Below are 18,106 nucleotides of genomic sequence, written 5' to 3' on the forward strand. Positions count from 1 at the left end.
TGTTCACCTCATACGTTCAGTGTTAGAAACAAAGAAATAACACTTTGACTTTAATGTTTTGACACTCCTTTAGTCAGAATTCATGAAATGGAAATGAATAACTGTGTATTCCTATGAGACTCTGATAATCAGGGTGATCACTCAGTTGGCACATTTCTGTTTCCATCAGGTTATAAAAATTGAGAGCCTTCTAATATTATTTGATTATGCTGCCCCTCTAGAGATCACTAGCTATTATTACCTTAAACCTTTTATTATTCTGAAACACACAATGTCAGTTATTAAAATATTGCATTTTATTTATAAAGGTTTAAAAAAAAAAACACTGCAGTCTTTTGCTGTTCAAAACAAAGCTCATTGACATTGCATCACAAACACATTTGAGAAAGTAGTTAAGTTGCCAGGTTTCAAATTATCAAAGGGATGGAGTAAAAACAATTTCATTGAGTAACACAGAATTTCCAAACTCAGTTAATGGACAAGATGATTCATTGTTCTGATGTGGCAAGACAAAACGGAAAGCCAGCAACTGGGAAAGCACAAAAATGCAGAGACTGGAAACTTTCAAACCTGGGCATGGAAAGCAAGCAATTTGCTGTAATCAGATTGTAATAGGCAGCATTAATTTATAGGAAGATGCCTTTTGGAGTACCAAATTAGCCTAATCAATTTAGAAACTTATTAATGGTCCTGACAATTTTCCTTAAGGACCACATCAAGGTATATAACATAACTGTTAAAGTCACTTTAACATTTGCATAAAATTAGTTTATATTCACATCAAATCTGAGTATGGTTATAAAACCTATCTTGGAATACATTTCAGAGCAATTTTCAAATTAAAGTTTCATTAGTACTCCCTTAATACTGTCATTTATTGATTGTTCTCATCTCCATGCCAGTCATACACTATCACTGTCCCCCGTAATTCATTCCAGCATATGATAGACTTAACAGAAGCTATTTCACTGCGTATGTGAAAAGAAAAGGAAACTATTCAGGGTAGCAGAGAGAACATAAGGCTTTGAGTCAGACATGGTGAGTTCATGATCCAGCTTTGCTACCTCCAAGTTACGTGGCCTTGCAAAATCACTTGACCTTTTGTTTCCCTATCTTAAAAAAAAGTAAATGTGGCTAATGGTAACACCTACCTCCCCTAATTTGTGGGAAGAAACAAATGAGAAAATACAGATGTCATTTCTATATTCAGTGAAACTATTTCAATATTAGATTTTAGTATGTGCATTAAGAGGAAAAGAAGTCTTGCTCTAAATGAATATAGAAATGTAAAACCCGTTATTCACATTCACATAATGGCAACCTCTTCTACCTTGAATAGTATTTAGTTTTCTCAAACTTTCTTATGCATGCTAAAACATCTTAATTAGGTAAACTTTTACTTTGTTAAAGGCAATCTCTTAATGAAGAGATTCTTTTGGGGTGCTTGGGTGGCTCAGTGGGTTAAAGCATTTGCCTTCAGCTCAGGTCCTGATCCCGGGGTCCTGGGATCGAGGCCCGCATCAGGCTCTCTTCTCTGTGGGGAGTCTGCTTTCTCCTCTTTCTTTGCCTGCCTCTCTGCCTACTTGTGATCGCTGTCAAATAAATAAATAAAATCTTAAAAAAAAAAAAAAGGAAGAGATTATTTCTTCTAACTTCTTCAGAGTTCTGAATGGTTCTTCTTCAACTTTTGAAAATTTAAATTAAGAAATCATGCTCTAATTTATGATCCAAGAAGAGAAAACATTTTTTAAAGTTCTGGTGTCATCTCTTCAGGTTAACTTGTTATGGTTTTTTATTTATAAAGAGTCAAAGAAGTATGCATTGGCATCAGACATAATTTAGGATTAATAAATAATTAAGAGTTATACCACTGATTAGTAAGAATTTTTTATAGAGTGCTCAACAAAATCCACAAGAACTGAAAAATGTATTTTGTAAGCAATTTCCTAAAGTCCAACTCTTCTTTATGAGGTGCTAAAAAACATTATTCAACCTACTAAAGCCATTAATTAGCCAGTAACTGAGCTGTATCTACTTAACTCTGGAGAGAGCAAATGACACACTATATCAAAATCTGATTGATTATTATGCTGTTTTTGAGGCAATTTTTGGAGTACTGTTGGACTTTGGTAATTATTTAGCTCAATTTTGTACAGAGTCTAAGTCAACCACAGAGTGGAATTTAATTGCTCATTCAACAATGTTTAGGGATACCTACTTTGTTCAAGGCACTGTCAAGCATTACAAGAGGTAAAAAGATTAATACGACATGGTCCCTGTCATAATGGAATTATTCTCTATGGGACTGTAGCTATCATTAGTTAGATTATTGATGCTTAGTGAGGCCTGTGAAGAACTGTGATGAATTGTCAAGGTAAATCCAAATCAGTTCACTGTATAGTTCACTGTATCCTACTTATTAATCTAGGCAAACATGGACTTGCCAGGAACTCATACAGTCTCATTCCCAAAGGTATCCATTTTCTCGGGCTCCCCAAAGAGTCAAGCTGACTCCAATTTATAACTCATCAAAAAATAGTACCAGCACTAGGAATTTATCGAAGAAAGTGGGCTCAAGCTCACTGCCATGGAACAATGGCTTAAAGTATCACAAAGGGAATAAAATTTATAAAGCATTGAGCATTGTCTAAGGGCTACATGGCTTTCTCATTCCTGTAGAAACTCTGAAATGCTTAAAGTTAAGCCAAATCAGAGGTAAGCCAAAGTTAAGCAGTACTAAACTCCTCTGTACTTTGTCAGAAAGATCCTATGAAAGTCTCTGCCACATTAACAACACAGATGCTGCTCATCGCACCATTCAATTCCCCTTTCATGAAGAAAATTCCCTCCAGTCTCAGTCCTAGGAATGGTGTTTTTCTCCTAGACAACAGAGTTCTGATGGTATCTGTGTCAATGGATCTGATTATTGTTTAAAAACTGAAGGCCAAATTTATAGACCAAGTCCTCCAAATGGATAAACCCTTAGAATATAAATAACTTGGAACATTTCCCCCGACTCCTAAGGAAATTTTTCTTCATCATGTACTTCTGAATGATAAATTGACTTTTTTTTAAGATTTATTTATTTATTGACAAAGAGAGAGACAGCGAGAGAGAGACAGAGCACACAAGCAGGGGGAGTGGCAGAGGGAGAAGCAGGTTTCCCTCCAAGAGGCAGCGTGATGTGCGGCTCAATCCCAGGACCCTGGGATCATGACCCGAGCCAAAGGCAGCTGCTTAACAACTGAGTCACTCAGGCACCCCAACAAATTGATTTTTAACCTTCTTAAGTATAATTCAAATACAGGGAAGTACAAAAATTATATGTACAATTTGATGAATTTTACAAGTGAATTAGTTCACTAATCAATCCTCAAATCAGGACACAGAACATTTTCAGCACCTTCCACCCTGATAACTCTGATGTATTCATAAGTTAGCTTAAATTTTGAACTTTGTGTGAATAGAATCAGGCTTTTTAAATTTTCTGGGTTTCATCGGTCAACATTACATTTGTGAGCTAATTCGTATGTTAATCTGCAACTATAGTCAATTCCTTCTCATTCTAGTCCCTTACTTTGTAAATTTAATTTAACAATATTTTACATTGTTTTTAAAACATCTCAAACTCATTACCAGGAGGTAAAGAAGGGACATTGTTTTCTTAGATATGATACCAGAAGCCCAGGAAACAAAGGAATAAATGAACAAATTGGACTTTGAAAAATTTTTAATTTGCACAACAAAAAACACTACCAACGGAGTAAAAAGGCAACCCACAGAATGGGAAAAACTTGCAAATCATATTCCAAACAATATATAGAGAGAACTTCTTTTTTAAGATTTATTTGAGAGCAAGAACACAAGCAGGAGGGGCAGAGAGAGGAAGAGAGAGAACCTTAAGCAGACACAACACTTCTCAAGCGTGGAGCCTGAGGTGGGGCTCAACCTCACAACCCTGAGATTATGCCTGAGCCAAAACCAAGAACTGTGTACTTAACCATCTGTGTCACCCATGCATCTCTACATAGAGAACTTTTCAAACCCAACAAGAACCACAAAACAAGCAATCTACTTCAAAAATAGGCAAAGGACTTCGACATTTTTCCAAAGAAGACATACAAATGGTCAACATACAAACAACACAAAAAGATATTCAATACATTAATCATTAGGAAAACATAGCACCTCATGTCCACTACAATCATTACCATTAAAACAACAGACAGACAGACAGAAAGAAAGAAAGGAAGGAAGGAAAGAAAAAAGGAAGGAATACAGAAAATGAGTTTTGGCAAGGATCAGCGAAACTGGAATCTTTGTGCACTGGGAATGAAAAATGGTATAGCCATTAGGGAAAACATTATGGCAGTTCCTCAAAAAAATTAAAAATAGAATTACTATATGATCCAGGAATTCTACTTCTGGGTATCTTTTTAATGATAGAAGGCAAACTGGAAGAGATGTTTATATATCCATGTTCATAGCAGCATTCCCCAAAACAGGTATAATGTGAAACAACCCAAGTGCCCATTGATAGATGATGGATAAACAAAGTGTAATATATACATTTGATGATAGGAAGGGAATATTCTAAAATATGCTACTACCTGGATGAATGTTGAGGTCATTATGCTAAGTGGAATAAGCCAGTCACAAAAAGACAAATACTAAATGATTCCATTTGTATGAGGTACTCACAGTAGTCAAAATATTACAGACAGAAAGTAGAATGATGGTTGCCAGGGAATGAGAGGAAGAGGCATGTGGAATTATTGCTTAAAAGGGATAGAGTTTGGGGCACCTGGGCAGCTCAGTTGTTAAGCATCTGCCTTTGATCCTTTGGGATCAAGCCCCTAGTGCGGCACCCTGCTCAGCATGGAGTCTGCTTCTCCCTCTGCCTATCTCTCTTCCTGCTCCTGAGCTCTCTCTCTGTCAAATAAAATCTTAAAAAAAATAAAGATAAAGAATAAGTAATTAAATAGTGTCAATTCACTAAAGCCAGAAAATCAATGAATACCTTTTAGGAAAAAAATGTAAAATATAATAATTCCAAAAGAAAAGCTCTTAACTTTTCAGCTAAACCCAAGTCCAATTAACCATAATATCTTATTAGTTGATATTTCTAGTTAATTATGTGGTTGACAAAATTCTGTTTTTATTGCTAAAAGTGTATTTTAATTTCTTTTGTTAAATTTATTCCTGATTTTTTCATTTTATTTAATGGCATATATAGTACTACAACCAGAAGGAACTGAGTTCAAAAGTTGTCCTATCCTAGCTATGCATGTGTGTATTTCTTAGTCTAGTTCCTTATCTCTAGTGTAAGTTTAATAGCAATTCTTTGTTCCTAAAATTTTGAGATTAAACATAAAGAGCCAATTGTAATTCCTAAAAGTACTAGTTAAAAGGTAGTAGTTGTCTAGCTATTTTTTTTTTTTTTAATACACTGAATGCTCCATGAGTCCAGGGCCTTGCTTTTCTGGTCAGCACTGATATCCTTAGCACCAGTATTCTAGCACATAGTAACCGCTCATCAAATATTTACTGACTGCATTATGTTAAAGTGAACAGAAAATAATTAATGGCCCTGAAGTCTTTGATCTAAAAATCTGGTCAAAAATTTGAACATAAATTAAGGTAATATCCTTCAAAAATACATGATCCTTTATACATTTTCCATAATTTAGTTATGTTGGTTCTGCCATCTCTTCATACATCTAACACAGCATAAGAATATGAGGATGAGATTATAGTTGGCAAAATAATGTACACCCAACCCTCCCACTCCCCACTCTAGCTGCTCAGATCCTAACCCCTAGAACCTACGTCACATTATTTGGGAAAATAATCATTGCAGATGTGATTAAGCTAAGGACCTTAATATAAGAAATTATACTGAATTACCAGGATAGGCCCAAATGCAATCACAAATGTCCTTATAAGAGAAAAGCAAAGGGAAATTAGTCTCACAGGGGAGAAGGCAATGGTAATACAAAGACAGAGATCAGTGTGATGTGACACAAACCAAGGAACGCCAACAGCCACCAGAAGCTGCAAGAGGCAAGGTACAGGCGCTACCCTAGAGCCTCAGAATGTGCACACCTTTGCTGATACCTTGATTTCAGCCTGGTGATACTGATACCAGATTTCTGACCTCCAGAACTGTGAGAGAATATATCTCTGTGTCTTAAGCTGCCAGGTTTATGGCAATCTGGTGCAGTCACTACAGAAAACTCATGTATGACAATGAGAGCTAATAACTATGGCATATTCACTTTGCACTAGACACTATTTGAAGCACCTTTAAAAAAAAAAGATTATTTATTTCATAAGTAGGCAGAGAGGCAGGGAGAGAGAGAAGAGGAAGCAGGCTCCTCACCAAACAGAGAGCCCAATGAGGGGCTCAATCCCAGGACCCTGGGATCCAGAGTGAGGATTTAAATACAGGTATTCTAGTTCTTGAGTTCACATTCCTAAATTCTGCATCATGTTAAATGACTGTTTCATCTCTCTAACTTTAATGCCAAATTGTACTATGAATATAAAATTTGTGACTACCTAAAAACTCAACCCAGTACCTGAAATCTTTTTTTTTTTTTTAAATTCTAGGTGTTCTGGATAGATTTGGTACACTAAGACCAACTCATAAAAGTTGTTCTCAAACAAAATAGTTTTAAAATCTGGATTATTCAGGATGCCTTCTGGAGTTTCAAGTGTATTCCTCTGTCTAGGTAAGATAAAAATAAGATAGAAACATTTTATTGATTTTTCTTTCATTTCAGTCCAGAGTAGATGAGAGATTGTTAAAGGAGAGAGAAATTTCTAATATTTTTAATAATAAATTATAAAAACAACAGTGATTAACTCTTTAGATATAAAAGGACACATTACAAGATCACACACACACACACACACAAAAAAACAACTAAGCAGGAAACGTATGACCCCATGTTATGAGAAACCCTTAGTTAAATCCTCAAATGGACCTCCCTAATACTGCACTGTATTAGTATTTGTTCTTCTCATGGTGACAGGCAGGTCTAATGGGTAATGAAGATATGCCAAGATTAGTACTGTTTGACAGAATATGGGCTTCGTAACTGCATGGAAGTAAAGAAAGAACTCTGTTACTGTAAACCTCTCACTTAAAAGACCAGATTAGTAATGTTGCATGTCTGCCTGCTTTGGTTACATGCAATTCCTTTATCAGGGAGAACTTCCCCTTTGTGTTTCAAATAAGTCAAAAGATGAAACAAACATATGGTTGGATGACACTATAGACAAAGTAATAAAATCATTAAATGGTCTAAAGTTCCCTATTGTCACTCTAGACTGCTGTTCTAGTATTCTCTACCAGTTTGTCAGTAGGTTAAGGAATAAGATACTCTTTGAATCCCATCCTCAATCTGGGTACAGAAGTGATACAGAAGTATCTGGGTATGACTGCAATCATATTTAAAATGGGATAAAGAGGTCATGAAGAAATTTGATTCATCTCTGCCTCTCAATATCCTTAAAGTTCTCTGTCATTGAACTTTATTTATTTATTTATTTATTTTAAAAGAAAAGCCTGGGTCAATCCAGAAAGAGGTGTTACTGCTAATTTTAGCAGGCCCTAGAACATAAAGATTAACACATTATTAAGGTACTGGAATTTTTAAAATGATCTCAAACATGTTATTCACTTGTTCAAAAGATTAATTGCCCTGATGAATTTCAGGCACATAACTCCATTTGAGCTGATCCAGGTTTCCTAAGAGGTTACTAAAGTGGTTGCTCGATGTTCAACCCACAGGCTTTATCTTATTCAGACTCTCTCTTTAGAACACTTGTCAAAATACTAAGGAGTCTCACTTACCTTGAGTTCTAAGCTCTTGAAACATTCAAAATTAAAAACTGTTCCCCATATTAGTTTCTTCAGTTTGTGATATTAATGGGACTCAGATGCTTATTGAGTTTAAATCATTTACCAGAAACCCAGTTGTTCAAATCATCAAATAATATAAAATAAACTAATATAACTATTGTGCAAATATGAAATTTGAAAAAAATTTGTAAAACACAGAACATATGTTCATGTGATTATAAGGTTAACCCACTTAAAAGATACTCCTCCTAAAGTATTTTGCAATTGTTGATTTGCATATTCATTGCATGAATTCATATGAATTTATATTCAAAATTAGTCTCAATACTTCATAACTAAGGTTAAACATGTTAATCACTCTAACAACCTCATTACCTACTTCCAAAAAATAAAACCTCTAGGCAAGTTATTACTACACTATTTTTATATTCCTTCTAAAACCCATATATATATTCAGAAATGTATTGTTTATAGTAGGCAAAATATGATTTTAAGACTTCGAGTACATCAAAAGACACAAATATATATTTCATGCAATGCCAAGTTACTACTAGAAAACACAATTTAACCCTAAAACAAAAGAAATCGTGGGAATAACCACTAGTTTACTAGAATAGAGAAATGCAGTATCTTATTGAAAACAATAAGATACTATGTAAGTGCAATGAAACATAGTAAAACAGCCTAACTTCTCAAAGACTCTCTATTTTCCAAAGCTGTTCCCACATCTGGGATGTGAATATTAGTTTCCCAATGGATTTATATACTTTTATTTGGTAATTCTATTCATGTGCAGGCAAATTAGAACTATGACTTAACATATACCACTATTCCCCAGATAAGCATAATTACATCTTGTGAAAAAATACAATACATACATCTTATTTGTTGTTCTTGCTCTCAGTTTTAAAACCTCGAAATCTTTAGACAAGCACGAACATAAATTATCTGAAGAACGCATCACTAATGAATTTATAAAGTTGGAGATTATAAGAAAATAGTGGAAGACATGTACCTAGCTACCTGCATAAACTTTGCAGGAAGAAATGCAACATCTTAATTAAATTTCAGATAAAATAAGCCTTCAGTTGGATGTGAATCTTTTAGCCAAAGTTGTTATCATAGATGAGACAATATGTTTTGTTGAATTGCAAACATTTTTCATTACTGAACTTTTGATGCACCTAGTAAATAGCAAATCACAGCAGGGGGTGTAATTGTTTTGAAAATATTGTTGAAAATAGACAGGAAATTTTCAAAGAAGCTGCTAGTATCTCTTAATAGAAATTCAACATTTTGTTAGGATTTGAGCATTAATTATAAGCTGGCTGAAATGTAAGAGTGTCCAGGTAGACCTCAGAATAACTCTAGAGAGTCATACAAATGTGATGTTAGCACCAGGTATGTTTGATGTTATAAATCACACATTGTTAAGAGAAAGGCTAGACTATACTACTATTGATTTACAATAAAGGGACTCAAAGAAGGAACACTGTCAAGGGGAACACCAAGACCTCGGCATTTAGCTCTCTCTAGAGATGGCAGCCCCAACTACATAAATGCCACTCAATTTTCATTTGATTTGAAGTCTAAATTTGACACTTCTATTAAATTAAAAATTTTAAATAGTTGTGAATCAATAAATCTATGATGTGGTCATCGCCTTACTTATTTTTCATAGGGTTGAGAACTGAGATGGTACTCCCATTTTGTATAGTACCAGATTGTATAGTGCCTAAAGGAACAAATTTTGGAGTCCGGCAATCTTGGGTTCTAAAATACTAACTCTGGAATTTTTCCAAATTTTACATGTCTAAGACTCCTTTTTCCCTATCCACAAAATGGAGATATAAGGATGTTGACTTCTTGGGGTTGTTACGTATTTACAGAAGCTGTAATGCCCTTAATACGTTGCTTAGTGTGCAGTGAATGGAAAAAAAAAAATGTTAGATGCCATTACTAATGTTCTTGGTGTTGTCAAATAACCCCAAACGTTCTTCAGCCACATTGTCACAGAGCAAAAACAGTCAAAATACCCTATATTTTGTCCTAGGATCTTTTTTCTTAACACAGCGAGCTTCCAGCACTTCATTTACTGAAATCCAAGATAATACATTAACTCAAGATGTTTGCCCATTCCCCAGTCTATATTTTAGCTCCATGGTTAGTGTTCAAGTTAATTTCCGAGGAACATCTGGAAGGAAATGTGAAGAAATTGCAGCAAAACCCAGACACACTGTGCTGCATCAATCTACATAATTTGGAATGACCCATATTTGCCTTTCATGCTTACAAACCAGAGTATAGTGACTAAATTACCCAGTATAGGGCAAGGGTGACATGAAAACCCAGAGGGAGATAAGCCTTTCCAGTTGGTTCCAGGAAACATGGTGAACCAATATTGACTAGACATGAAAATCACTTTTAACAGACAGCTAACAACCAACCTCAAGAGAAGAGAGAAATTTCCCTCATGACATTCCAAGAAAACAACACTGGAATGTCATTAAAAAAAAAAAAAAAAAAAAAAAAAAGGCCCTAGCTCCAGGGTCCTTAGTTACACCCACAAAACATAAAGTAGTCTTCCAAGTCAGTTCAAGGTTTCAGAATTTGGGAATGTTCAAATACTCAGGAACATCACATCCCTTGTTACTTTCGCTGCAGCTCACCCTGGAGCAGACAAACGTTATCTCCAGAAATATGTGATGCAGGCAAGTCTGAACTCTAAGGGGGGAGGGTGGGGAGACACATAGGGAATTGAGCATTTCACAAGGGGCAAGACGGTATTGGGTCAGGCAGGTTTCCTCTGACCCCAATTTGTGCCCACAATAAAACCTCTCCCCAAATGCTGGAAGTCACAAGGTATCCTTACCCTGCGCTCCCTCATTCCTGGAGCAGGAATGCAATCAGATCCCGGGACACTGATTTACCCTAACCTCCCAAGTCCAACCTGAATCTTAAAATTATTCCTCTGGAAGAAGGCTTCCTATAACACAACAGCCTCCCACACTGCCCGCAAATCTCGTGCATCCTAAAGATCTTGAAAAGAAGCCCCCCCCCACCACCAAAAAAAAAAAAAAGGAAAGAAGAAGGAAAAAAAAATAGACGAAGGAAAAAAATAAAAATAAAATACAATCACGAAGCTGGCTCGCTGTGCTTTCCTATCCCAACAACTTCGCCAGGTTTCCCAAGGAAACAGAGCGCCCCCCTCCACACACATACCCAATAGGAGACAGGCCCATCCTCGGTGGCCCAGCCCTCGACTCCAGCCAGAGCCTGGCTGACCCAGTCGCCCCCCGCCGTTGCTTTCTCTGCCCCTGGTCTCAGCGGGAGCCCCTCAAGCTCTGCGCTGGACACTCCAGCCCCCACCCACATCAACCTCACATCTCTGCTGGCCGCTGAGCTGAAGAGGCAGGGGAGCAGACTGGTGTTATGGGGTACACGAGAAGGGGGACGTCCCGGGTGTGGACTCCGCAAATGCCCATTCCGTGCGCCTCACCTCTCGCGGGGACACAAGCCTAGCACGCGCCCAGCACCTCGGCCAACTCCGCCACCCGAACCTAAACACCTCTTTTGCACTCAACTTACCGCGGCTGGGCTGAGCCTTCGTCGCCCCCAGCAGCTTTTCTCTCCTTCCTCCCGCCGAGCCCTTCATCCTCCTGCTGGCGGCCGCTCGGCGCCCTGGCCCTGGCATCTGGGGAGCAGGAGCGGCCGCCCGGGCTGACTGGCCCCGGGGGCGCACAACTGCCCGCCTGCAGCTTCGGTGGTTGATAGTCACCACGAGGCGAGGCGTGAGCGGCCGCCGCAGAGAATAGTCCCCGAAGCAAGCGCCACGCGTGTTGTCCCTCAGGCGAGGGCTGGAGGTGGCTGTCAGCGCGCCTCTGCCTCCACCGCACCCGGCGGCGCTCCGCACGCGTCCGGAACCCGAGCCAGCCTCAGGTGCACCCAGCTGGGGAGAGGTGCAAGCTGGCGCGGAGGGAGGGGCCGGCCCGGGGGCGCCCGGGAATGGAAAGAAGACTGAGCAGAGAGAAAGAAACCAAGAGGCGAGGAACTAGCTTTAACGGAGTGAGTGGATCCCGGGTGTTAAAGGGAAACGCGAGGGAGAGAAATGCATCCAGAAACTAGAGGTATTAGAAATGAGCTCCCTGAGCTGCTTTGGGAGACTCAGGAAAGGGGTTTTCCTTTTGTGCTTAGATCCTTTATCCTCCTGGGTTGCCTACAGTTCTACCTGAAAACAACCTCACCCCCACCCCTCATTCACCACCCCCTCTTTTTTAAACATTGAATCTCCAACCCGAGTACAGATACAAAGTGACCAAGTGAAGATGCTACAAAATCACATGAAAGTTCCACCTACACAAAACCACAGTTTTCAACCTCTTTTGAGGGACCCAAGTCCTACTGGGTCCTACTGAAGGGATTTATTTCCTTCACCAGATACCTCTGCCAGTCGCCTTTCTGTTTCTCCCTACCTCCCTCTCCCCTGCCCTCTCCCTTTCTCCCTTACCCCCAACTACAAATACCCTGGGGTGAAAACACACCCTCTATTGTCCTTTATTAGGAGGTAGAGGGGTGTTTCTCAAACTTTGTATCCCATACTTAGCATCTAGGGAATCTGGTTAAAGTTCAGATTCTGTTCCAATAGGTCTGGAGTAGACCCTGAGATTCTCCCCAAGTCTAATAGTGTGGCAGACGCTGCTGATCCAAGGACCACATTTTGAGTTGCAAAACACAAACAACATAAATTCGCTTTCTAGTACCAGCTGAGCCACCAACTATTTGCAAGATAATCTGAAACAAGTCACTGAGACACTGTCTTGCATGGAGTTTCAGCATGCTATGGAGGCCAAATAACTTAAAAAATGTGAATGGCGTGCAAAGGTATAAAATGCCCCATATATACAATGCTGTCAGTATTGTCATTTTATATATATATATATATATATATATATATATTATTTATATATGTTGCTGTTGATAAAATTATTAGGAATACTTATGTTGATGAAAGTATATAAAGATAATAGTAATTTGCTGTATGTTCTCTAAAGAGCTCTAAAAAATAATCAGACCCCCCCCCCAAACACAGGGTCATTTAAAAAGAAAACATGAAGTAACATACTCTGAAGTATAGTCTATTCATCCTCTCAACCAGTTGTTGACTTTGGCAGATATGTAGTACTGTTCAAGTATGTATTATCAAGTAGTTAAATCACTTTTCAAGCTAATAGATTAAAAAAAAAAAACAGAAAGAGTAAATGCCAAGAAGAAATAAATAAAAAGAAATATAGTAAATGTACTAAAAGATATATTGTTTCAACTTATCATGACTATGTTAGTTTGGGTTGATCCTTTCTCCACATGTTTCATCTTCATTTAAATACTCATCCTATCATTTTAGTTCAGCAAGTGTTAGTTAGTCTTTAACATATTAAAGGCCTTTCCTGGGGTGAACAGAATCTGACACAGTCCTTGCTTTGAAAGAACAATTTTACTTATACCAATAAACATGATGTTAGGCAGTCCGTGGCGCCTAACAGGAGAATAGGGAACAGGAGAACACCAAACACATTAGCACAGAGAGTTCAAAAGGCAGAGAGGTCTGGAGAGACTTCATAGAAGGAAAGTCATTCTAGACAAACCTTTAAATGTGATATGATTCCATCAGGCAGAAGTAAAAAGGAAGGACACTTAACAGTAAAAGAGTAAGACCAGAAATGTATGGCAGGTAGTGGACCCTTGAACCAAACATACATGCTTGGAAGACGCTGGAAGAAACGGCTTAAAAGACTGGCAGGTGCTAAGACGGCTACCCTGAGCAGTTTGTACCACACTTGAAAAGTACTGAGCAGGGACCCACCATCATCAGAAATACAGCAAGAAGGCTTGATAAAAATAGTTAAAGGGCTGAACTAGAAAATAGAGGTGTAGAAAGCACTTAGGAAGTGAAAGCCACACATAAGAGACATGAAGATACAAACAATGATACCAGTTGTGGGAAATGAAATATAAAGATATTTAAAAGGAGACATAATTAACAGTAACATAATGTAACTGTGTGGAGAAGAGAGATTTATTCAAGAGATCTCTAAGGTTTTGTGCCTGGAGTACTAGAAATGGGGGACACCATTAAGAACGGAGAAGTCAAGAAGGAAACATACAGTTGGTAGTATGTTTGAGCTTATTGGTGAAAGGCTATCAGATAATCAATTCTCTTCGGACATTTTTAGTCAGAAATGTGGGAGAGATGTTCAGGTGCAGATGATTACACAATAAGGAAAAGAAGCCTTGTATTGAGGAAATAGATTCTGAGTTAGAGCTTGTGTTTGCTTTCATTTTTTAGAGCCCTGGGCATGTATATAAATTGTTGGAGAATGAAGTTAATGGGGTTGAACAGAGAAAGAAAACAAGTACTTACTTAGGAGAGAAGCTTAGAACTGTGTTGCTTCCGGTTCCTCAGTTCCACCAGCATCCATGAACCACAGATAACAGAATCCTCTACATAAAGTCATCTTGAGGATTGAGATAGTGTACTGTTTTCTCACTTATGTATTTTATGCACTAACCTGATGAATAGTAACCTCCAAAAATGTTCACTGAATGAATTAATTTGGTAGAGTAAGAGACACCAAATCACAACTGAAAAGATGGGAAGAGATGGCTAAGTGGGATCTGTTATTTCAATGTCATGAAAACCAACTAAGGGAAAAGTTTTGTTACAGAGACAGAACTGACAACAGATAACAAATGGGACAGAGGTATTAAAGGAGAAACATTGAAACCACTGAGGAACTTTTTAGGTTCATTTTGGAGGAGACTCCAGTTTCACAAAGTTAATTGGTTATTTTCAACATTACTATTGCACCAAAAAGGTATCACTATTATGTGTGGCAAAGGAATTAAAGAAGAATCTTTGATTTTTCTTTAAAGAAATTTGACAATTGGGCACCTGGGTGGCTCAGTGGGTTAAGCCACTGCCTTCGGCTCAGGTCATGATCTCAGGGTCCTAGGATCGAGTCCCGCATCGGGCTCTCTGCTCAGCGGGGAGCCTGCTTCTTCCTCTCTCTCTCTGCCTGCCTCTCTGCCTACTTGTAATCTCTCTGTCAAATAAATAAATAAAATCTTAAAAAAAAAAAAAGAAATTTGACAATCAACTGAAGATGAAAGAGAGAGACTGGGGGCAACCCTGATAGCAGGGTTGAGGAAGGGTGTTCCTCTGTAGAAAAAGGAAAAGTCCAAACACACTTTATTGATGAGGTTAAGGGGTCAACTGCATGGGAAAGAAGTTCCAGGTAAGAGAAGGGGAGAATTGATTGAGCAATATCTGAACTAGTGAACTAGTGAACCAAGAGTACAGGTAATCAATCTTAACAGAGAAAAGGGTCACCTCTTCCTTAGAAGAACACAGGAATAGAAACAAAAAGATGTACTGAGATTCTAAAGTGAAATGACAGGATGTAAGAAAGGCTTACATTATCTTGTCCCTGAATGTCTAGGAAAACAGAGATGAGGACTTCCACTGAAGAAATAGCATTATGAGCTAGAAAAAAGTAGAGAATATTTGGAACAAGTTTTGACAGGGATATCTCAGTGAATCCACAATAGATGAGAATCAAGATCACCAAGTGATCCTGAGAGGTGAGAACCTACCTCAGGGGTAAAACACAAAAGCACAAAAACAAAGTGTGCAGTATGGCTTACCCAAGTTTAATAATCAACATATTAGAAACTGTAGGAGATCCAGCAAGGGGTTTCATGGAGTGGAACTTGAAAGGAGGGACTCTCAACGTCTTTCGGACCTGGGGTTGGTTTGCCAAGGAGTGTGTGAGACCTTGCACAATTTACCCAATCTTTCTGAGTCTTAGTTAGTTTCCTCAACTGTAAACAGGGATAAGGATAAGACTATTTTCCTTTCAGTTTAGACCTTTATAATAAAATGAGACAATGGGGTACCAGGGTAGCTCAGTCAGTTAAGGTCTCTGCCTTCGGCTCAGGTCATGATCCCAGAGTCCTGGGATCGAGCCCCACACTGGGGTTCCTGCTCAGCAGGAAGCCTGCTTCTCCCTCTCCCAATCCCCCTGCCCATGTTCCCTCTCTCGCTGTGTCTCTCTCTGTCAAATAAATAAAATCTTTAAAAATAAAATAAAATGAGACAGTAATAGCAAAGCAGTGGTTCTTAAACTGGAGCATTCAGCAGAATCACTTTGGGGCTTGTGAAAACAGACTGCTGAGCCTCACCCCTAAAGTTAGTGTTTACTAGATCTTAGATGAGTCTCAGAAATCAGAGTTTCTAAGAAGTTTACCAGCACAACTGGTGTTTCTGGCCTAGAAACCACCCTTTGTAAACCTTGTCATAAAGCATTTAATAAAACACTTGGTACATAGTAAGTAATAAATACACAGTGGTTAGTGTTTAGGGTTCGTGCTCACTTCAGGTATAAAAGCCAAATGTAGCGTCCAAGATGAAAAGGCTACAAATGAAACAAAAGATGAATAATGGACAGGGATTATAGGGAAAGACTGATCAAGTTCATAAAAACACAGATTGTATTTAGTATGGGAAAGATTCAAGATCAAAATCTTGGACATCAATTTATGCTTAACCCAATGTTTTCCAAAATGATGTTTTATAATAAAACACCAAGGCCATAACAATGAAATCAGATAATGGGAGAAGAAAACTGGATCAAGAAAGAACAGCAAAGCTGTCAATAGAGTGGGTTAACATCAGTACTGTGAGAGAAGACAGGGCCAGACTCTCAGCCTTGGAAGACCCTGAGAATCAGGAGTCAGTGATGTTACATAATTGTCATTGTCTGAGAAGAAGATCTGTAAATCCCAGTCTCTCGTAGTGTAAAAATTGCCCCTACTCCCAAAACTGAGGGACAAGCTCACCCCTGGAACGTTGAGAAACTCGGAACTCATGTGGCTTCTTAAAGAGGAAGCTTTACTACAAATCAAGACATAGTATTACAACACAATTAATTAAAAGCACATCTGGGAGGGGTTCAGAAAACGTAATCGAGGCATTTAACCTTCTAATGACTCAGCTTTACCCACGTATAGGCCTCCCTATACTGAACACCTGGATTCTGTCAAATGCTGTTGTAGGACAGTCTTCAACCTAGTAAAATCACGCTTCCAAGATGAGAAAACATGCTCAGAGAGATAAAGTACCTTCCCTGAGATGGTACCTAATAAATTCCACTCTCTCTGATTAGAAAGCATATTTTATATCCACTCTAAAATGTCTCTAAAGGCCACCTGGGTGGCTCAGTTGGTTGGGCGACCGCCTTTGGATCAGGTCACTATCCCGGAGTCCTGGGATTAAGTCCCACGTGAGGCTCCTACCTCCACAGAGAGTCTGTTTCTCCCTCTGACCTTCTCCCCTCTCATGCTCTCTCTCTCTCTTTCTCAAATAAATAAACAAAATCTTTCAAAAAAAATAAATAAAGTAACAAAATAGGGTTAATAAATCCTGTCTGTCCACATTCATTTTGACTTAAGTTGGGTTCTTCAGGAAACAAATTTGGAAACATGGAAATCTGTGTGCAGGGAGTTCAATGGAACGACTCTTAGGGTCAACACCTATGAGGGAGAAAAGGAACCAGAACTCAGTAAAAGGGAAATTTGAACTCCAGTTCAGTCTCAGCCAAATCCTCCACCAATTGCAAAGGAATTCTGGGCTGAATAGACCCTTCAGAGTTATCCTGAATTGAGGACAGAGAGATACTTCTTTGTACTGTCATATTGATCTGTCATTCCTCATGATCAGAATTTACTTCACAAAGAAGCCTGTAGAACTAACCCACCCAAGTATCTGAATATTTCATCATTACTGCTTAATAGCAACCCAAAGAAACCTATCTTGAATGCAACAATTATTACTTTAATAAACATTATTTTTTGCAAGGTACTACGATAGGTATTGTGGGGGAACACAAATTTATTTAAGTCACATGTCTGATATGTAACTTAAAGTACAAAGGACTATAGAGAAGTAAATTACCTACAAAATAGATTTATTAATATCTGTGTCTTAGGGTGGATCTGAGAATTTAAAACGCTCCACAAAATAAATGCTATAAAAGTATTTTTTTCCAACTACAATAAATGGGAATGGAAGGTTTTGCAAGATACAAATGACAAAGTACAAACATTATGCAGTAAGTCCAAATCAAGAGACTATTATTTTATCTGAGAAAATTTAATGAAGAAAAATGAATTTAGTTCAGT

At 38.2% G+C, this 18,106-nt stretch overlaps 1 protein-coding gene across 1 annotated transcript in view; it reads right to left on the minus strand.

The window, feature by feature from the left end:
• The window catches only part of ZNF385D (zinc finger protein 385D), a 908,018-nt gene extending 896,098 nt beyond the window's left edge, over positions 1 to 11,920 (minus strand). The window contains exon 1 of the mRNA XM_004754365.2: positions 11,459 to 11,920. Coding sequence (XP_004754422.1) covers positions 11,459 to 11,564 — 106 coding nt within the window. The 5' untranslated portion in view covers positions 11,565 to 11,920. The remainder of the gene's footprint in view (positions 1 to 11,458) is intronic.
• Positions 11,921 to 18,106: the final 6,186 nt, after the last annotated feature.

This window comes from Mustela putorius, unplaced genomic scaffold, assembly GCF_011764305.1.
Source record: "Mustela putorius furo isolate JIRA1106 unplaced genomic scaffold, ASM1176430v1.1 tig00003834_pilon_pilon_pilon, whole genome shotgun sequence".
In the NCBI taxonomy this organism is placed as follows: Eukaryota; Metazoa; Chordata; class Mammalia; order Carnivora; family Mustelidae; genus Mustela; species Mustela putorius.